Genomic DNA, 17,676 nt, shown 5'->3' on the forward strand with positions numbered 1-17,676 from the left:
TCCAAGTTTGAAAAGCAGAAAAGTTTATAACGGACAATAGTACACTATCATTAGAAAAATTAAGAGTAGGTATTACATACCATAGTGGGATGATTACATTTTGATGCACGAAGTTCTTTTTATAATTTTTATCCCTTTATCAGTACCAAGATCAGATTTTTTAAAAACGTTGTGTAACATAGAACTAATAATTAAAAAAATCTGATATATTTTATGAGAGAATAATATTATTACTTATAAGTAGGGCCCAGATTTGAATGCAATGATTTTATTTTTTAAATGCACTAAAACAGTGCATTTTAAGTTCATAATTTATTTCATATAATAGATATTACATTAAAAGTGAATTTTTTTCCATTTTCGTTGTTTCTTTTTCCACATTTATAGAATTTCTTAGCATTTTCGGGTAATTTCATTAATTTTAAGTACACAGGTATTAACGCAATATTATACGATCTTTAAGCTTAAATTAGGAAATTTAAAGTGTTATATCAAGAAATATTGTTTTAATAGTTTTTAAGTATTTTTATACGTCCTAAATGTCAATGTATTGTTTATGACTTCGATAGAGTCTTTATCGAAAGCGATTATCAGATGTCTTACTTGGACTCAAACGAATAATAACAGGATGATTAGTTGGAGTTAAACTGTGATCATTTTTTTTTTTTTGGAGTATAATATATTTATTTATTATGCGTACCTGAGTTTGGTAAATTTATCTTGTATTTTTGTTAGCTTAGTTAAGATAAAAAAGTGATAAATATACTTAAATTTAAAGCTACGTGTTTCCCTCACTCGAGTGCCTATCAACTGCCTATCAAAACAATTCGTTTATTTTTTTAAGGATATTCAAATCCGGGTCCTAAATAATTAATAATTATTACTTTACATTAGAAACAGTAAGAACCGCGTATTCTACTGTTCGAATTCGAATCGTTGTTTCATGCAGTTGTACACAGTGTCCGTTAAATCTTAAACAGCGCGAATATTGTTGTAATTAGTTTACGACGCGCAATAACTTATAGACAATAGGAGTAATTTAAGTATTTTCACGGCAATACAGTGGTCGGAAATTGGTAACGAAACGTATGTTCATTAATATTTATATTGTTCGTGTAATAGTATAGGTATATATAGTTGACGTGCTTCTGACGAATACGGGTTTAATGGATTAGACAAACAAAATAAAAAATAAATAAAAATAACAAACAAACGAACCGTGAAATCTGTAAAACATAATATTCACGCGTAAACCAGCCTAATATTATATTATCTATTTTGTCGCCGTCGTGTAATGTAAAGGTACACCTCCGCGTTGTGGACTACCAATAGTGATCATAAAGACGTCCGTCATCATCATTTGAGATTTTAACCACGCACACTACCTACGTACGCAATAATAACCGTGTAAAATCGTCGCAGCATTCTACCGCGGGTAAATATATTTATTTACATGATAATATATTGTACGCCATAAGCGCAATTAGTTTCAAATAGGATTCATAATTCTCTCCGACACCCTCCCACCAACCAAAAAAAAAAAAAACAGATAACAGTCCAAATCTCTCCATGAAGTATCGGTATCTGCACAGGATAGCCTCTCAAACCTATAGGAAGTACTAAATATTCATGTGTTTTTTACTGCACGGGCGTACTCGAGTTACTTCCTATAATATATCATATAACATCGATCGATGTATTTTATCGTATTATCCGATTACAAGCTTACTGAGTATACCAAAAAGTTATAGAGAACTAGAATATATTATTGTTTTGATTATTTATTTATCAACATAATTTTAAGTATTATGCATTTCGAGATGTTATCCGTTGCAAGTAAGCTTTGAGTCTATAAACTTGAAAAAATTAAAAATTTAAAAAAAATTGAAAAATCGATTCGTATGATATCGGTATTATAAGGAATTATATGATTAAAAATAAAAGGGGATTCGAGCTACTAGTAAAAAGAAAAATCAATTATTGAAAACGACTCGAGTGCGCTAGTAAATATACCGAACACATTTAATCCGATACCCCTCCAAGTCGTTATCCGCCTACAGTATTATAATAATGGTAAACAGTTGCGTCACAACAGTGCCGTTTATAATGAATATAATATTGTTTAAGATAATATATCGATCGACGATGGTGTCACGAAATCGTACGGGTCATTGAAAATCGAATGGTCTAGGAAACCTTAGGAAGTCGCCCGCTAAAATACCGCTGTCGGTTGTAGTCACGGACAATTGATGAGTCCGAAACTCCGAACGGTTACTATTATTGTAGTAGGTATATACTTTATTATGGCGTGACAGCCAATGCGTGGTGACAAATGAAAATCGCTAGACTCGCGAGTGAAATAATAAAATAATAAAATTATACACTGTTTTATTATATAATTTTATCGTTGTACGTCTGCCGAGAGGAACAGACGACCGGTTCATGCCGCTTTGCCAGATGTGTGTCAAGGTTTTGGCATTTCAGACGAAATAATTTTAATTATAAACACGTACATATAAGTCATAATTATATTAGGTATTAGCCATTAATATGTGTATATTATAATATGTACATCCCTTTCGTGTCGAGATGATTTATTTTAATATTTTATATAGCTGATAACGACTTACCGTTTATAGTGTTTATACTTAATATTATATTATACAATACGATTTAACATTGATATAAATTGTTATTTATTAATGTCCTACAACCATGTATATTTGTGTATCATCACTGTATAGTACATTTAGGAATACTTAAATAGTTATGTATATAGGAATTAAAAAGTAAGGATGTGATGTACAAATGTTCTGATCTTTTTACATTTACGTATAAGATAATAAACAATTAAGTTACAAAAGGTTTGCGTTTGCACTAATAAAAATAAAAATACGCATAACGCATGAATAGATACTATTTACAAAATCTTAGTATTTGTATAATGTTTATCTTGTGTTTAATGTAATAAAATATTTTGTTTAAATGTTTTTTTTTATTTAGGCTTAAAATTAAGTATTCTTCATCATCGTCATATTATGTTATATTATAGAATATGTTTGTTATATAGTTCACGAGTGCAGTAAGCTTTACAACAGTTTTTTTAAGGGTGGAAGGGGTTGTTTAATGTTTTTTTTCAAACAGTTCATAGAAATTTCGATAATTTTTAATCTTTAACGGTAAGAACTGTGTTCGTAAAAAAACATGCACATAAACACAAATAAAGTTCTTACCATTAAGTTTCATAATAAGTCGATTTTCCTTAATATTAAAACATGAAAGGCAGAGTGTACATTTGATTATTGTGTGCATATTTGCAATTGGCAATTATACGTCGGAGACAGCAAATACGGATATAGCATATTTTTAAGAAACTACCACGAATTTGGCAACTCGGGTCTAACTTTTGGTTGTATTTTGACTCCGAGGGAGGGGGGAGTGTAATACTACAGCAATAAAAGATCTCTGATATACCGGAAAACACGTCATTGTTATCACTGATTTTTAGCTGTTTAAGACGCAATTTGACAAGCCTCAAAACGTAAAAATAGACATAGTACATTAATATCATAATTATTTGTAAGTATTCATTTAGTTGGGCTTAATTGAATGCTGAGAGTGAATTCGGATACCTGTAGCTCGCAGCTACCCCTCTAAACATACACGATTTTCTGATAGGTACATAGAAATCTATATAAGTAATCATACAAAAAGTATCGTACCTGAATCCCTGCAGTTTGTCTTGCATTTTGATCTTGCCGACCACAGTCATATCGGACTTGATCCCCACCGAGTACAACTCTTCCTCGTGGATGCTCATGCTAGCCATTGCTCTGGCCATGTGCAACGTTCCCTCGTCCATGTCACGACAGACGATATTACTATTGGGTAAATGGCTTATGAGCGCGCGAGGGTAGTATAGGTATAATAATCTATAGAATTGTATATTATATATTATTATCGACAAACACTGCAGAGTGGACAGTCGTCACCCGTGGCGTGTCGCTGACGAGTGTGGTGCGATGGTATTGTTTTTTTTTATAATTTATTATGTATAATATTATGGTGGTTACGCCGAGACGTACACGACCCGTTCGATGTGAGTGTATAGCCGAAGTGACCGAAAACAACCGTGTTAACGTGCGATGGGAATCCGTCACTGTTATAGCGGGCTCGTTGCACTGTCAAATACCGGGTAGCAACTGAGTACTGACCGTCGGCGGCGGCGTAAACCGTGCTCCGTCGTAAGCCGGTACAGAATCTGCCGCCGTTCAAGGTGTTCGTCGCCTATTGTTGTCGGACCGCCTTTACGGCTTGGGCGTCGTGCAGATAGCGCCAGAGTTATCGTAACACGAGAATATTATTTAATATTGATAAATAATAATTATCTAATATCGGATAGAATTTAATATTTTATTTGCTGAGTGGTAACTTCCGCAACGATGATGCATCGTAGGTCCGTCAGTTTGTTGGTATTTCTTTCCGGTTGTCGTACTACATAATGTACCTATCTGTACAAATAGTATGTTGAAAACGTTACGTTGAGATTTTTCAATTAAAATATCAGGAAAGTGATATGAATGCCCAGGGATTGAAACTGTTTAAATTTTTAATAGTTCCGATTTCAGTTTTGAGAACGGTATTTGAAATATAATAGTTTGAATTTGAGTTTTTAAAAACAATTTTTTTATTTGACATTTTTTGGTCATAGAATAATAATAATTATATTAATATTTTGTAATATCGCCATTTTTATTAATAAACTCGAGTATTCTCTTTGTACGAAAATGCTTATTTTGACTAACATATAGCCAAAATAAGTTATTTAAAACATCTTATGTAAAATAATTCGTGTCACCTTTGTCGAAACATAAACAATCACTAACTTAAACACAATAATTTATATTAGGTATATTGTAATATAATATTAGTTACTTATACCTACATAATAATATTATATTCTTTTTGTATTGTTGTACGACTGTATGGGACGACAATGGTTTAGCACGTGCTATCGCGTGCGTCGCATCAGACACGCTTCGGCAGAACTTCAACGATAATATTAATATTCATATAATAATAATAATATTATTATTTATTATTATTATTATTATGTCCAACGCGTTTCGATACTTATCGGTTTCAGACGACACTGGTACTCGAACGAAACGCACGTATGTGTTTCGATGTCGTCTACGAAGTTACTATTCGGTGACGGTGACAACTACGACTTATCCACGAAAACTATAGTGTATAACTGTATTGTAATGCGCAGTTTTAATAATATATACTGACGGTATATATTATACCGTATACTATACGGTAGTATTTATTACTACCGTTTTTTGACGATTTTCGAATCCACACGAGGTTATAAAATTGTTGTGTTATAGATGTATAATACCTACGTAGAAACGAAAGTCACTCGAAATCTCAGAGTGGAAATAGATAGCACATTATTTTAAAAGTTGTAAGAGATCATACGAATATACGAAAATCGCAATTAGCCAAATAGGCAATATACACACGTGACTTATGAGTAAAATTGTATTATCACATCACAATTTTTATTCTTGTATTGGGATTAGTCATATTGTTTTTAGAAGATTTTCCAAAAAATAATGTATATATTTCACTAGTAATTATTCTAATTGTTATAAATTTATAATACTTAGTAAACAAAAATGCAAATGACGTATAACATCTGGAATTTAACGATTTGTAATATTATCGATACTACTAATATAGTATTATACGTATGTAATTAATATTTTAATTGCGACCACTGAATCTTTTTGAACATAAATTAATGTATTAATCGTGTTGTAATTCCCGTTGAATAATACGCACTAAATCCTCGTTTCAACGTGTATTAAGCACGTTTTAATGTCCGTGGTTTATGCATTTAACACAAGTTTTTGTGGTGCAGGATCAAATGGATTTTATTGAAAATTAGAATTTTTGTTTAATTATTTTTCAAACAAGCGTTTATAAAGAAAAATATAAAAATATACTATTTATACAGATAAAATAGTTAGTTGGGACGACGAATAATGACTGGGTGTGAATAATATGACTTTCATAAGATAAAATTGAATTGGTTCGTTACTTTACATAACTAAATTAAATATTTTTTAAGTTTTTCGTGAAATTTACTTGTTTTTGTTAATTGTTATTATTTTCTTTTTACAATATAAGTTATAACTTAAATTCAATTATTTTATTTTCGAACATTTAAAATATTTTGTGTGTTGATAATTAAAAAAAATTGAAAAATCTACGGCAAAATAATAATGAATTAAGATCTTTTTTCAAGTTTTTTATTGAATAAATTTGTCGGTCAAAAATTTCATATTTTTAGTGTTAATAATGCCTGTTAATGTTGTATCGTATGTTAGTGATTTGTTCGGGGGATGTGCGTGATCTGAAGCTATATAAACAGGACGAATCACCACCACTCTAATTCCAGCCTAGAATATTGTTCCAAATTAATTTCTAGATAGGTATATAATGTTTCGAAATATATATGTTGTTCAAGTACTTTTTAAAAGTATTTTCTTTTTTCTCTTCCATATTCTTCTTTAATACTTAGATGAATTATTTCAATTTATATCTGTTAATTATTATATATTTTTTATAAAAGTGCTCAACACCCTATATTGTTATGTCAAATGTGCAAGGAATAAAGTTATGAACAGCTCCAAGGGCCATTAAAGAGGTTTTAACTTGTTTAACTCTTGTATAATCACTAATCTATTTCTTATAAATTTAAAAAAAAAATTAAAAATGTCTAGTACTTTTACGTTTTATTGAATAATATATTATATTATTATTTAAGTAAAAAAGACATTATGATGCCTATCAGACATAATTTCATATCATTTTATAGTCTCATTTGATTAATACCTTAGGTTGTACAGAAATACGTTTTTTTATTATTGTATTATAAAATGTATTTATAATCTATACAAAAGTGTAGTATAAGAAAATTAGATAATTAGAAGGTGACACAACAAATTTAAAATTATCTTTAATATAATTGTTAAGTTGTATTACTGGATGGATTCTCCTTTCAAGACTACAGTCATTACCATCCCTATTCATCACTTACACTCATTGTAAAAATATGTATATACTGTAGAATAAATCTTTGAAAAAATTATTTTGAATGAAAAGCAAACAGCATTGCCAACCAACTAGGTTTTTTGTTTTGTTGAACATATTATCATGTAGAATATAAAACAGTTTTTAGGTAGATCACATATTAACATAAAATATTACCCTAAAAATTTGAAGAAGTTATAATAAAATCATCGTATGTTTTTTTAACCAACTATCTAGTAAAGATAATGCAATCAGTAGGTATATTAGTATATTACTCATTTACGCCACAAATACAAGCCTGCTAAACTATAATGCTACAAATAATAGTATTCCAAATAATTTATGAATATTAAGCATAAATTAATAGTGAAATATTCTAATATATACTTTAAGGTAGTTTTAAATCCACTTTAATGTATTTAATATTTACACTTTGTATAACTTTATATGTGTCGAAGTCTGCTAAGTGCGCAATAATACAACATATAAATTATGCATACAATGATACGTACGAATTTGAAATATTGCCTATACAAAACTCCTTAAAAACTACATGTATCCTGCAATTTATAAATTTAATAATCATTATTATTTTCAGATGTCAATAAAACGCTGATCCAAATATTTTTATGACATTTGAGAGTATAATATATGATTTGCCCATCTCGGTGTAAACGATAATAAGTATAGATTGTGACAAATTAATGTTATAACGTATAGGTCAATAGGTGCGACAATGTGATACGTGTTGTAAGAAGGCATACATTAACTGTTATTGCTGTTGTTAGTTATACTCGATGAGTCTAAGAAATACGTAGTGATACAAAATTGTTAAAATCTATTAACATTAAAAATTTAACAGCATTCATTATTTTATAAAATATTTGATGTTTAAGTGTATTAATTTATAAATATTATTACTTATACAGTACAGTATACACTAAACACACTATAATACTTACATGCATAAAACATAAATGTAAAAGTTTAAATTTTAAAACGAATGATACACTACAATGTATACATATTAACAGTTCTAATTTTGATTTTCATTAATTTAACGCTTTTGTTTACACTTTAAAAATGGTTATGCAAATAAGCCAATGTAAATTTATACCATATAAACTGTATAAACTATAGAACCATAAAATGCATTAATTAAAAAACAAAGAAAAATACTGACCTTTCAATGGAAAATTATGATTTTTCAGTCATCATACAATATTTCATACACAAAAAGTGGTCAAAACCAAAAAAAGTATATTTTATTAAATACTAGCTAATTAATCGATAAGCATTATAATGAAATTTAATATTGGCAGGCAAAAGGCAAATTTAAAAGTAATTTATTGGTTAAATATTGGACTGAATGAATGTTTTAATGCTTACTAATAGTTAGGTGAACTATTGGTGCTGTAAACACGTTACACAGATATTTTAATCATTGTCATAACTTAATATATCGTTTATTATCATTTCAATTTTCTACAATAGTAACCTGGTTATCATACAATACATTAAACATTTTAATTGCATGTTATATACTGTAAAACATCTTATATATTGTCAATACTTGAAGAGTGTAGATATCTATAATTTTTAATCAACATCATGTTACGGTTATTAAGATAAAATTATTGAGACACTGTATAATATTATAACAAAGTGCCACAATAGAATCTTATTATTACTGAAATAGTAGTTACTGAATTTATAATGAGTAAATATAATTTGTAATTTGTATTATCATTAGACATAAAATTATTCTTACGTCTATAGACCTTTTATCGTGCAATTTATTTTTGCTAGATCACAAATGTTTACACCGGTTGCCATTAAAACTGAGCAAACACAAAAATATATACGTTTTATTGTAAATAAAAATAAAAATAATTAATTAATTAATATACTTATAAATAATGTCAACGGGAATATAGCTAAACACGATTAAAGCTTCGTTTAAAACATATTTGCGGTTATAATTCTCAGCTGGTGTCCATTGTTGAAAATGGATCGTTTTCTCCCGCTGCGCCAATAGAATTTGTTGACTTCCGGGGAACGCCACTTTAAAATTATTTGACTGTTTAATTTTTCAGTGTTAGCAAAATATACGCTACCGTATAATATTATTATATTACACGTAAGTATACTGCAAAATATCTGGACCAGACGGACCAGTTGTGTGAATATATAATGCCAAAAAAGGATAAGTTGTCGGCCGGTAACATAAAACGAGTCAGATCTATTTCCATCGACCGCATTAAATTTTAATTTGTATTATACTATATGTGCATTACCAGTGACCATGGTTATTATTATTTACGAAAAAATAAACAAACATTGCTTAAAAGTTATTATTGTATGCAAAACAACGTACCAACTACTTATTTTGGCTCAACACTACCATTTAAATGTGTACATAATACATAAATAATACTTGGAACATTTTCACGGATTTATTATATGATGACTAATCATATAAGGTACAAAATACACGTACTCTGACAAATGATCGTGCGCAATATTGAAGTAGTTTAATTCAATGTTAATTATTGTTACTATATAATATATTATATAATATAGGTAATCATATTTATTATTAGTCAAAATTTCATGATGACATATAATGACAAAATATCAAGTTCTAAAGAATAAAAACAACATAAATATTATCATTAGTTAACAGCAAATTTAATATGAACAAAATTTGATGTCAACAAATATAATTAGCCATTAGATATACATTGTGTATAATGATATTAATTGCTTGTATTTGGTTGATTATTTATTGCTAAACCAAGAGAAAAGTGTTTCCTGCGACGTTGTAGATTTTAAAGTTATGTACTTATTTTGTTCACAATGTATGCCAAACTATAAAAAAATAAATGTGTGAACATTTTGTCAAACAATTGTTATATTATTACGCTAGTAATGTATTATACGATTGTCGGATAGTGGCTGACAAATTAGAAAGCAGAGTTTTCACACATTTGGTACATAATCGGTAGATTATTTCACACACTAACTTTATTTGTTGGGCGTTTAATAATTTCTTTGTTTTTAGTAGAACTACAGATAAAATATGAATACTTGTGACGGAACTCAAAAGTGGTCATTCAAAAAAAATAAAATAGATACCTATATGTTTTATTAACTTGAAAACTGTTGAAACGAATTTATTTACCAATGATATATAATATTAAGATCGGCGTTGAAAGACAATAATTAATGTTTTTATGACCAAATTTTAAATTAATTTACCGAGTTCCTAATACATGTGTTCAATTTAGTAAATAATCGAAATTAAAAAGCATTTTAAGTTATATTAGTTAAATTTGTTTATTTTGGAAAAATTGAAAGGCAATAATATTACTGAAATAAAAAAAGTTAGCATGGTAAATTAATATTTAATAATAACGCTACAAATAATATAGATTTCTCATATAAATATAATTGAAGACAATAAATATTTATGACAACAATATTATGGAATAATTTACATTATGTTATACTTGATATGATGATGGAAAGGAAGCTAAGTAGTTAAAACTTAAATATATTGAAATATAATACAGGAGATGAGCGAATCGAGTCGAGTACTTAACACACAGTCTCTGTATATTTTGTCTGTACGTGATTTCTTTTATAAACATAGAGTGGTTTTCCAAAACTAGAGTTGGTATTGTACTACACATAGAATATATTTTGTTTATACTGAAGTTAAAGTCAAATTAGTTTGTCAAGATTTTAAAATCAATAGGTAGACTAAGCTATAGTTGATAGAATGGTCTAAAAAGTCATTAGGGTGTATACTTTATAGGTTCAAACATTGTCATTTATATTGTTCTTCTTATTTCTATGATATAACTACTGAAGTAGATCAATGTTTTGTCGAATTAAGTATCACGATAAGACAATGTAAACAATGTATGGATAATAATTTAACAACAGTTGAACCGAATGTGTGATTGTGTGTTAAATTGTTAAATAGTAAATTTCTACACACTATCGGGTAAGTCAGGTAAGAAAATCCATTAATTGCAACAATAAAATAATAGATGTGCACATTTATATTATATTATCCTATTATTATCCAGATATTTTAAAACGAGCTATCTCCTTCCTACCCCACCTAAATACATTTTTAGTAACGACGTTATATTTGCATATGTCTATGAAACGCACTTTAATACACGTTTGGAAATCTTAATTTATTGTGCTCCTGTATACCAACGCTGTTGCGCATTGGAATATTCACCCATCGGATTTTCTGACTTCTAGTCACCTTTCTGTTGCGAAAGCGAAAGAATCACGCCAGTTATAACAGAAAAGCTTCAACGGGGTAAAATCATAAAATAAGTATTGCATTATGTTACAGGAATTTTTGTGTATCATCATATGTATATACTATAGCTGAATATTGCGTGTATGAACATTATAATAATCATTTTTATTTTTGATAAGAACCTGTGATAAGGATATGTGTATCTTATCTATAAGTATTTGTGTAGGAACTAAGAGTTTACATTTCTTAATTGTATGAGTGGACCTTAGGTGAAAACCAAATGAAAACCGATGTAGTGTATACTATTTAAAATAATGTAATAATTTAAAAATCAAAGGTTAAGTATTTATAAGTTATAATGAAATGCGTGAAGCGTTTCTACCTATTAGGTAAAAAAAACCGTAGTTTATAGTGGCAACAAAGTTTATTTATTTTTGAGTCATTATTATACCTATTGAAAGGTTTTAACTATTCTTGTATTTCATACTATTATGTTACAATACTGGTACTGGTAGCTATAGATGTAGTAAGTTATACTCGTAAATAAACCTGCACAATTCGTAACTTATGAGTAAGAAATAAAACTAAAAGAGTGAAAATATAGCGCAATATACATTAAGATAATAAAAATATGAAATCGATTTATACTTATGTAAATAATGTTAAAAATAAGTTAATTATTTTATATTTTAGTAAGAGTTGGTGAACGCCAATTCTTTTTTTTTTTATTTGACATACATATACTTTTATTTTAATCCATAAAAAGCTATTTTTCATTATTATTATACCAATAATATTATGTTATTATTAAGTCATTTTATAAAAGAATTATTTTAAAAAAATGGAAAAAAGTTGCATGAACAAATTAAAAATCCTAGTTGCATCTTTTATATCCTCAATAAATTCAGCATTTCTAATTCACAAAAAATTTAATTGTTTTATTTAAATATTTTAAATAAAGTATTTCAGAGCCAAATTGGCTCAAATCTTAAAAAAAAATTGGCAGAAATTATTTTTTTTTACACTGAAATTTAAATTATTTATTTCAGAGTCATAGTAGCCGAACTTTATAATAGTGGAATAGACCGTTTTTGCTACTGTATAACTGATATCAGTTTGACCTAAGTACTCGTTTTAAAATAATTATGTTTCAAGTTGCTAAACCTTCATTTTTTAGGAATTTTTTTAAACTTTATAAAATAATAAAAATAAAGTATATTAAGAAATCTTATATACTATAATATAGTCACTTACTATTATCTCATAAAAATATGTAAGTAATGATTAAAAAATTGAAACATTTTAAAAATATGCAAGAATTATGATTGAATTTTTTTTAAGTAGTGAATTTATGAGATAATTTATCCTAGCATCGTATTATGTACCCCATATGTAAAGTATTTAGGTATATCATATAAATAATGCGTATTAACGTACAGAATAACATGCCAAAGAGTTACATATTATAAGACCTATTTTAAACTGCGGAAATGAAAGTCATAAATGGCTACACGGAAAGTGTATACAGGAAACCTAACAATCTAATTTATTATCGTTATCTGTGTCATTAATGCAGTGCCGAGATCAGAAAACAAAAAAAATTATCTAGTTTTGAGATACCGGTATAAACTATAAAGATAAAAAAAAAATTGTAACCAAAGGTAACGATTAATACATTTTTATCCAGTTAAAGTCTCACACTGATCGATAAGTTTCTACTTATCTATACTGCAGCAACCGGATGTCGATGTTTGGTTTATACATGAATCTTGTATATACAATGCCCACGTTGGCGCCAGGGTACGCGCGCACTCCATAGTTTGAACAGAATATGTGTTAATTAGTAAATCACAATTTCATGTTACTTTAGGCGCATAATATGTGGTAGCTGGTAGCTACCACATATAACCTCTTAACGTTAAAGTCTACCGACAAAATAACAGTATTAAGAAATAATTATACGTTTTGATTTGAACTAACAAACATTAACCTATCTTAAAAATAAATTAATATGTGCAGATCGAAATCAGCAGAAATCGTGCGTAATTCAATATTACAGGTACATATATATATATATATATATATATATACATTAACTGTAATCGTGTAAAGTATTCTGTATATAGTAAGTATATATAATAGTACCTACGCATATTTTATGATTGTATATCCATTACTGGCGACGGCGAATAAAAGCGATCGTTGCGGATACGAATCATTGATTTTTCACCGAGACCTCGTACAAATATAAGTACCTATGTAATTCACCACGGGTAACTGTCGCTGCGAAGCCCACGGTGAGGTGATCGTTGCCAGGCGTCTAATAACCGCTGAAGTGTTTGTGGGGGGTACATTACAGCGATGCGGTCACGGGCCGGTCTACGGTAACGATGTACCTATGGCGTATACCTGCCTATATCAATGTATGCATTTGTACTAAGATATACACTGCAACACGATGGGTATATCGAGTTTTGTGGTTTTGAAATCTCGGTTAAAAAGTCAATGCAGACGCAGTCCAGAGTGCAAACCACGGTATGCCGAGCAGATTACGCCGACTTCCTGATATTTGTCACGACTCGCAACTGAATTTGATGTGGGTATATTGAGATCTAGTTGAACTTTACTGACTTTCTGTTTTTTGGTCAATATTGTTATAGTAATATTATGTCACATGATTATACTGTTGTTGTTGTTACTTGTCGTGTTACCAAACGAACACTATCAGTACAAATATGTTTAGAGCATCGATATATAATAGATCGACGTACACGATAATAAACGATAGTATATAATATAACTTGACATATTAATCACGTACGATAAGTGATCGCGACGTCGTTAATGCGATAATTTTACCACGTCATTATTGGCACAAAATGTTGACGTGATATCACCAAAAAAACAAAAAAAAACTGACAACCATTATCATGCATATTTCCATATATATCTATGCATTTTTCTGTAGTTTTAGGTGTAGTTAAATCGTATTGTAATGTATACATACCATAGATATATTAAGACACGCACATAATCGACGATAAATATTGCATAATTATTAAAGACAATTAAAATAGCACATTTATGTAAGTAAATTTTCCAATTGCAAAAGTCTATCCAGTTTAAAATCCACTTTTTGATTTCGAATATTATTTTCTATCATACAATTAAAATATAATATCATATCATACTATTTTGTGATTTTAAAAATATTAAAAATGAATATTAATCGCGTCTGTAGCTTTTGTCGCCACTCAATTTCCCCCCAAAAATATGCACACATATACCCGTGTAAAAAACTTACGCTCTCATGGACCAGACGTAAACATGTTTATATTTGTACTTAAATAATAATCATAATTGGAAAACACATTTAAACACTTTGTAACGATTCACATACCATCTAAATATCTTCCAATTTGGAATACGTTTGAAAAGTTTCTTTAACTAGTATGCTCCGAGACACGCGGCCCGTGATTGCTGCGTATAAAATATATTAAGTAAATGATAAAAACTGTCTCCGGCAAGCCATGACAAACGTTGCCGACCGGACTTTCACCGGCTGTCCAATACGCCTACACGTCGTACGCGCATTTAACTCGACCGTCGTAGCAGCCGGTAATCGGTATTATTATTATACACACGCATGCATGCAGTATGTGCAATACACGTGATTGTTGTTACGCGAACGGCGTCGAAATCAAAAACTGTTAATTCATATTTTATAATAATAATAATGATATTAATGATACGGTGAACGGGCGGTATGAGACGTCCGTGTAGCAAATATATTATAAAGATATTTTATATAGATTTTATAATGGGTACAATTATTTTAAAATGTGTTCGCGGGATACTTTCAGATTCAAAAATTTGATTTGTTTTCTCCCTCGTCGATATCGGGAAAACTTTTTTATTTCAGTATCTGTTTAATATGTAAAATCTGATCGAAAGAAATAACATATAGGTACTTAATTAGAAATTTGTTTTGAGACAGGATATTGGTGATGGATTTTCCTTTTCGTATTCACATCGCCATGGAAGGATACGACCCTACATGGCCACACCTCTATTTCTGAGATCCAAATTTTTTAATTTACGCGTTTTATAATAGATGGTATTATAATTAATAAATAATTTAAGCACATTATTATATTTTAGCAATAGACAGTAATTTTTGTATGTTTTACTAATTGATAATAATATATTCATAAAGTCATAAATCATAATATAAAATCCTACATATACATTCTTGGTAATTATTGACGACGAGCCTACTATGTAGTATACAAAATATAATATAATTGTAATAATGTATTCAAATACTCAATAGCTATCTTTGTATAATACATTGTGTCATAGCCATTTTTTTTTTTTTTTGGAGGAGGGTAGGGCATTTAAATTATTTCTCTAATTTTTACAGTACTAGAATACCTACGTATCACCTATTAATTTATGGCGTATTTGTTCATTAACTATTTATTACAAATCTACTTTTTTCTTATGACTGTACAATTATGTTAATAATTTACGGTTTACATTTCACATATCAATATATTTACATCATTATAATAACAATAGATTTACGTATTGCCTGATTAAATAAATATAAATATCCGTTGTAAACATGACATTTTATTTTTAATTCGAATGTTATTACTAAAAAGAGTACAAGACCATAAGATTAAATTTTTTAAATAGATAATAATATAATATAAAACAATCCATACCTTACAGAAATGAAATAGCTAAAAATAAAAGAGCACTAAACAAATGTTAATGATTAAAAACATAACAAAACTACCAAAGTCACAGTTTGTACATGAAATCGTGATAAACAAAAATATTATTTAACTATGCGACGGCGTACATTATTCGTAATATTCATACGACGTACACGCGAAAACACAACAAATACAAACGAACAGTAGTCTTCAAGTTACATTATTTTAAATGATAACATTACAAAGGGATTGTGGCTATACAGTTTACCTATTATAGCATTATCTATAACATGTATATAGTGCTGTAATTAGGCGAAGTGTGCGGCGGATATCCCATGTTTATAAATAAATATTGAAGATAACGATGTAATTGAAATCGATAATTTGTTTTAACATCATGCTTAGTACTTAATCATTACTATTTAGCATTTATGAAGACAAATCACGAATAATTTATCATAGATTTACTTTGAATTATATAAATATATTTCAACGTCATGGTCATGGCACCCACTTCCCGTTGCCACGACACCGAGAGCATTAGTATCTACATGATAAAGTATTGAAACAGAATATAAGTAGGTACTTATTAAAATTTCGATTTCAATTCAACAATTTTCTAATAATCTCACTATAACAAATAATAATAAACGGCGCAGATGAAAAGGGGAATTATGTTATTGTAAAGTTATATGTAGATTTATTTGTAAAACCGGATAATCTGGGTGAAACCCGGAGAGATAGCAACCCTACGTATAAAAAATGTATAGATAATATTTGAAAATATGGTCGTCAAGTATACGCATAAATGCTATAATATCATATTATTTGAATATACAGAGTTGTTCACCAAGCACAGCACTGACCCCCGTTTTTCATTTAATGACAAATTAATTTTAATTCTGATTTTTGACATTTTTAAGTATATCTACATAAAGACAATATTTTCAGATTCTCGTGGTGTTTTGTTATACTTATAAAAAGCGTAATGTAGGGGTTAGGTCCAAACTTCCGTTTTTACTGGAAATTATTTAATGGAATTTTTTTTTTTTAATTTTGAAATACTTAGTAAAAATATCGAACGAGTATTTTTTTTAGTTATTAAAATGATTATATTAAAGATAAAATTTCTTAAAAATGGTTTTACATAAATATAGATTAGATCCTATATGAAATCTAGTATTTATTATGTTGCACCATTTTTACATATTATAAATGTTGATAGATTAGTATATATTACTAAAATTTTTAAGTCATTATTATAATAAGTAGTTACCATTTGAAAAACAGGTCTTATTTCCATAAGACACTCCTGTAATACGCAAAAAAAATGTCAACAATTTGAAATTATAGTCTTTAGATATATTTAAATTGTAAAACAAAGATTATGTTGAAATAATCAAATTTAATAAATAATAAAAAAAAAAGTAAATTTCAAAATTTCAAAAATCAGATTTTGAATCACTGTATTATTGAAGAAAAAAAGGGGCGAGCATACTCGGGGTGAACCACTGCTCTGTGTGTGTATAAGACGTATTATCGTATTCGTTTAAATTGAACGAG

The 17,676-nt window shown here is 28.6% G+C and overlaps 1 protein-coding gene across 1 annotated transcript in view; it reads right to left on the bottom strand.

The window, feature by feature from the left end:
- The window catches only part of LOC113555616 (NAD kinase-like), a 60,433-nt gene extending 56,272 nt beyond the window's left edge, over positions 1–4,161 (bottom strand). The window contains exon 1 of the mRNA XM_026960075.2: positions 3,723–4,161. Within this exon, the coding sequence (XP_026815876.1) occupies positions 3,723–3,862 (140 nt within the window). The 5' untranslated portion in view covers positions 3,863–4,161. The remainder of the gene's footprint in view (positions 1–3,722) is intronic.
- Positions 4,162–17,676: the final 13,515 nt, after the last annotated feature.

Source organism: Rhopalosiphum maidis, chromosome 4 (assembly GCF_003676215.2).
Source record: "Rhopalosiphum maidis isolate BTI-1 chromosome 4, ASM367621v3, whole genome shotgun sequence".
Classification (NCBI taxonomy): Eukaryota; Metazoa; Arthropoda; class Insecta; order Hemiptera; family Aphididae; genus Rhopalosiphum; species Rhopalosiphum maidis.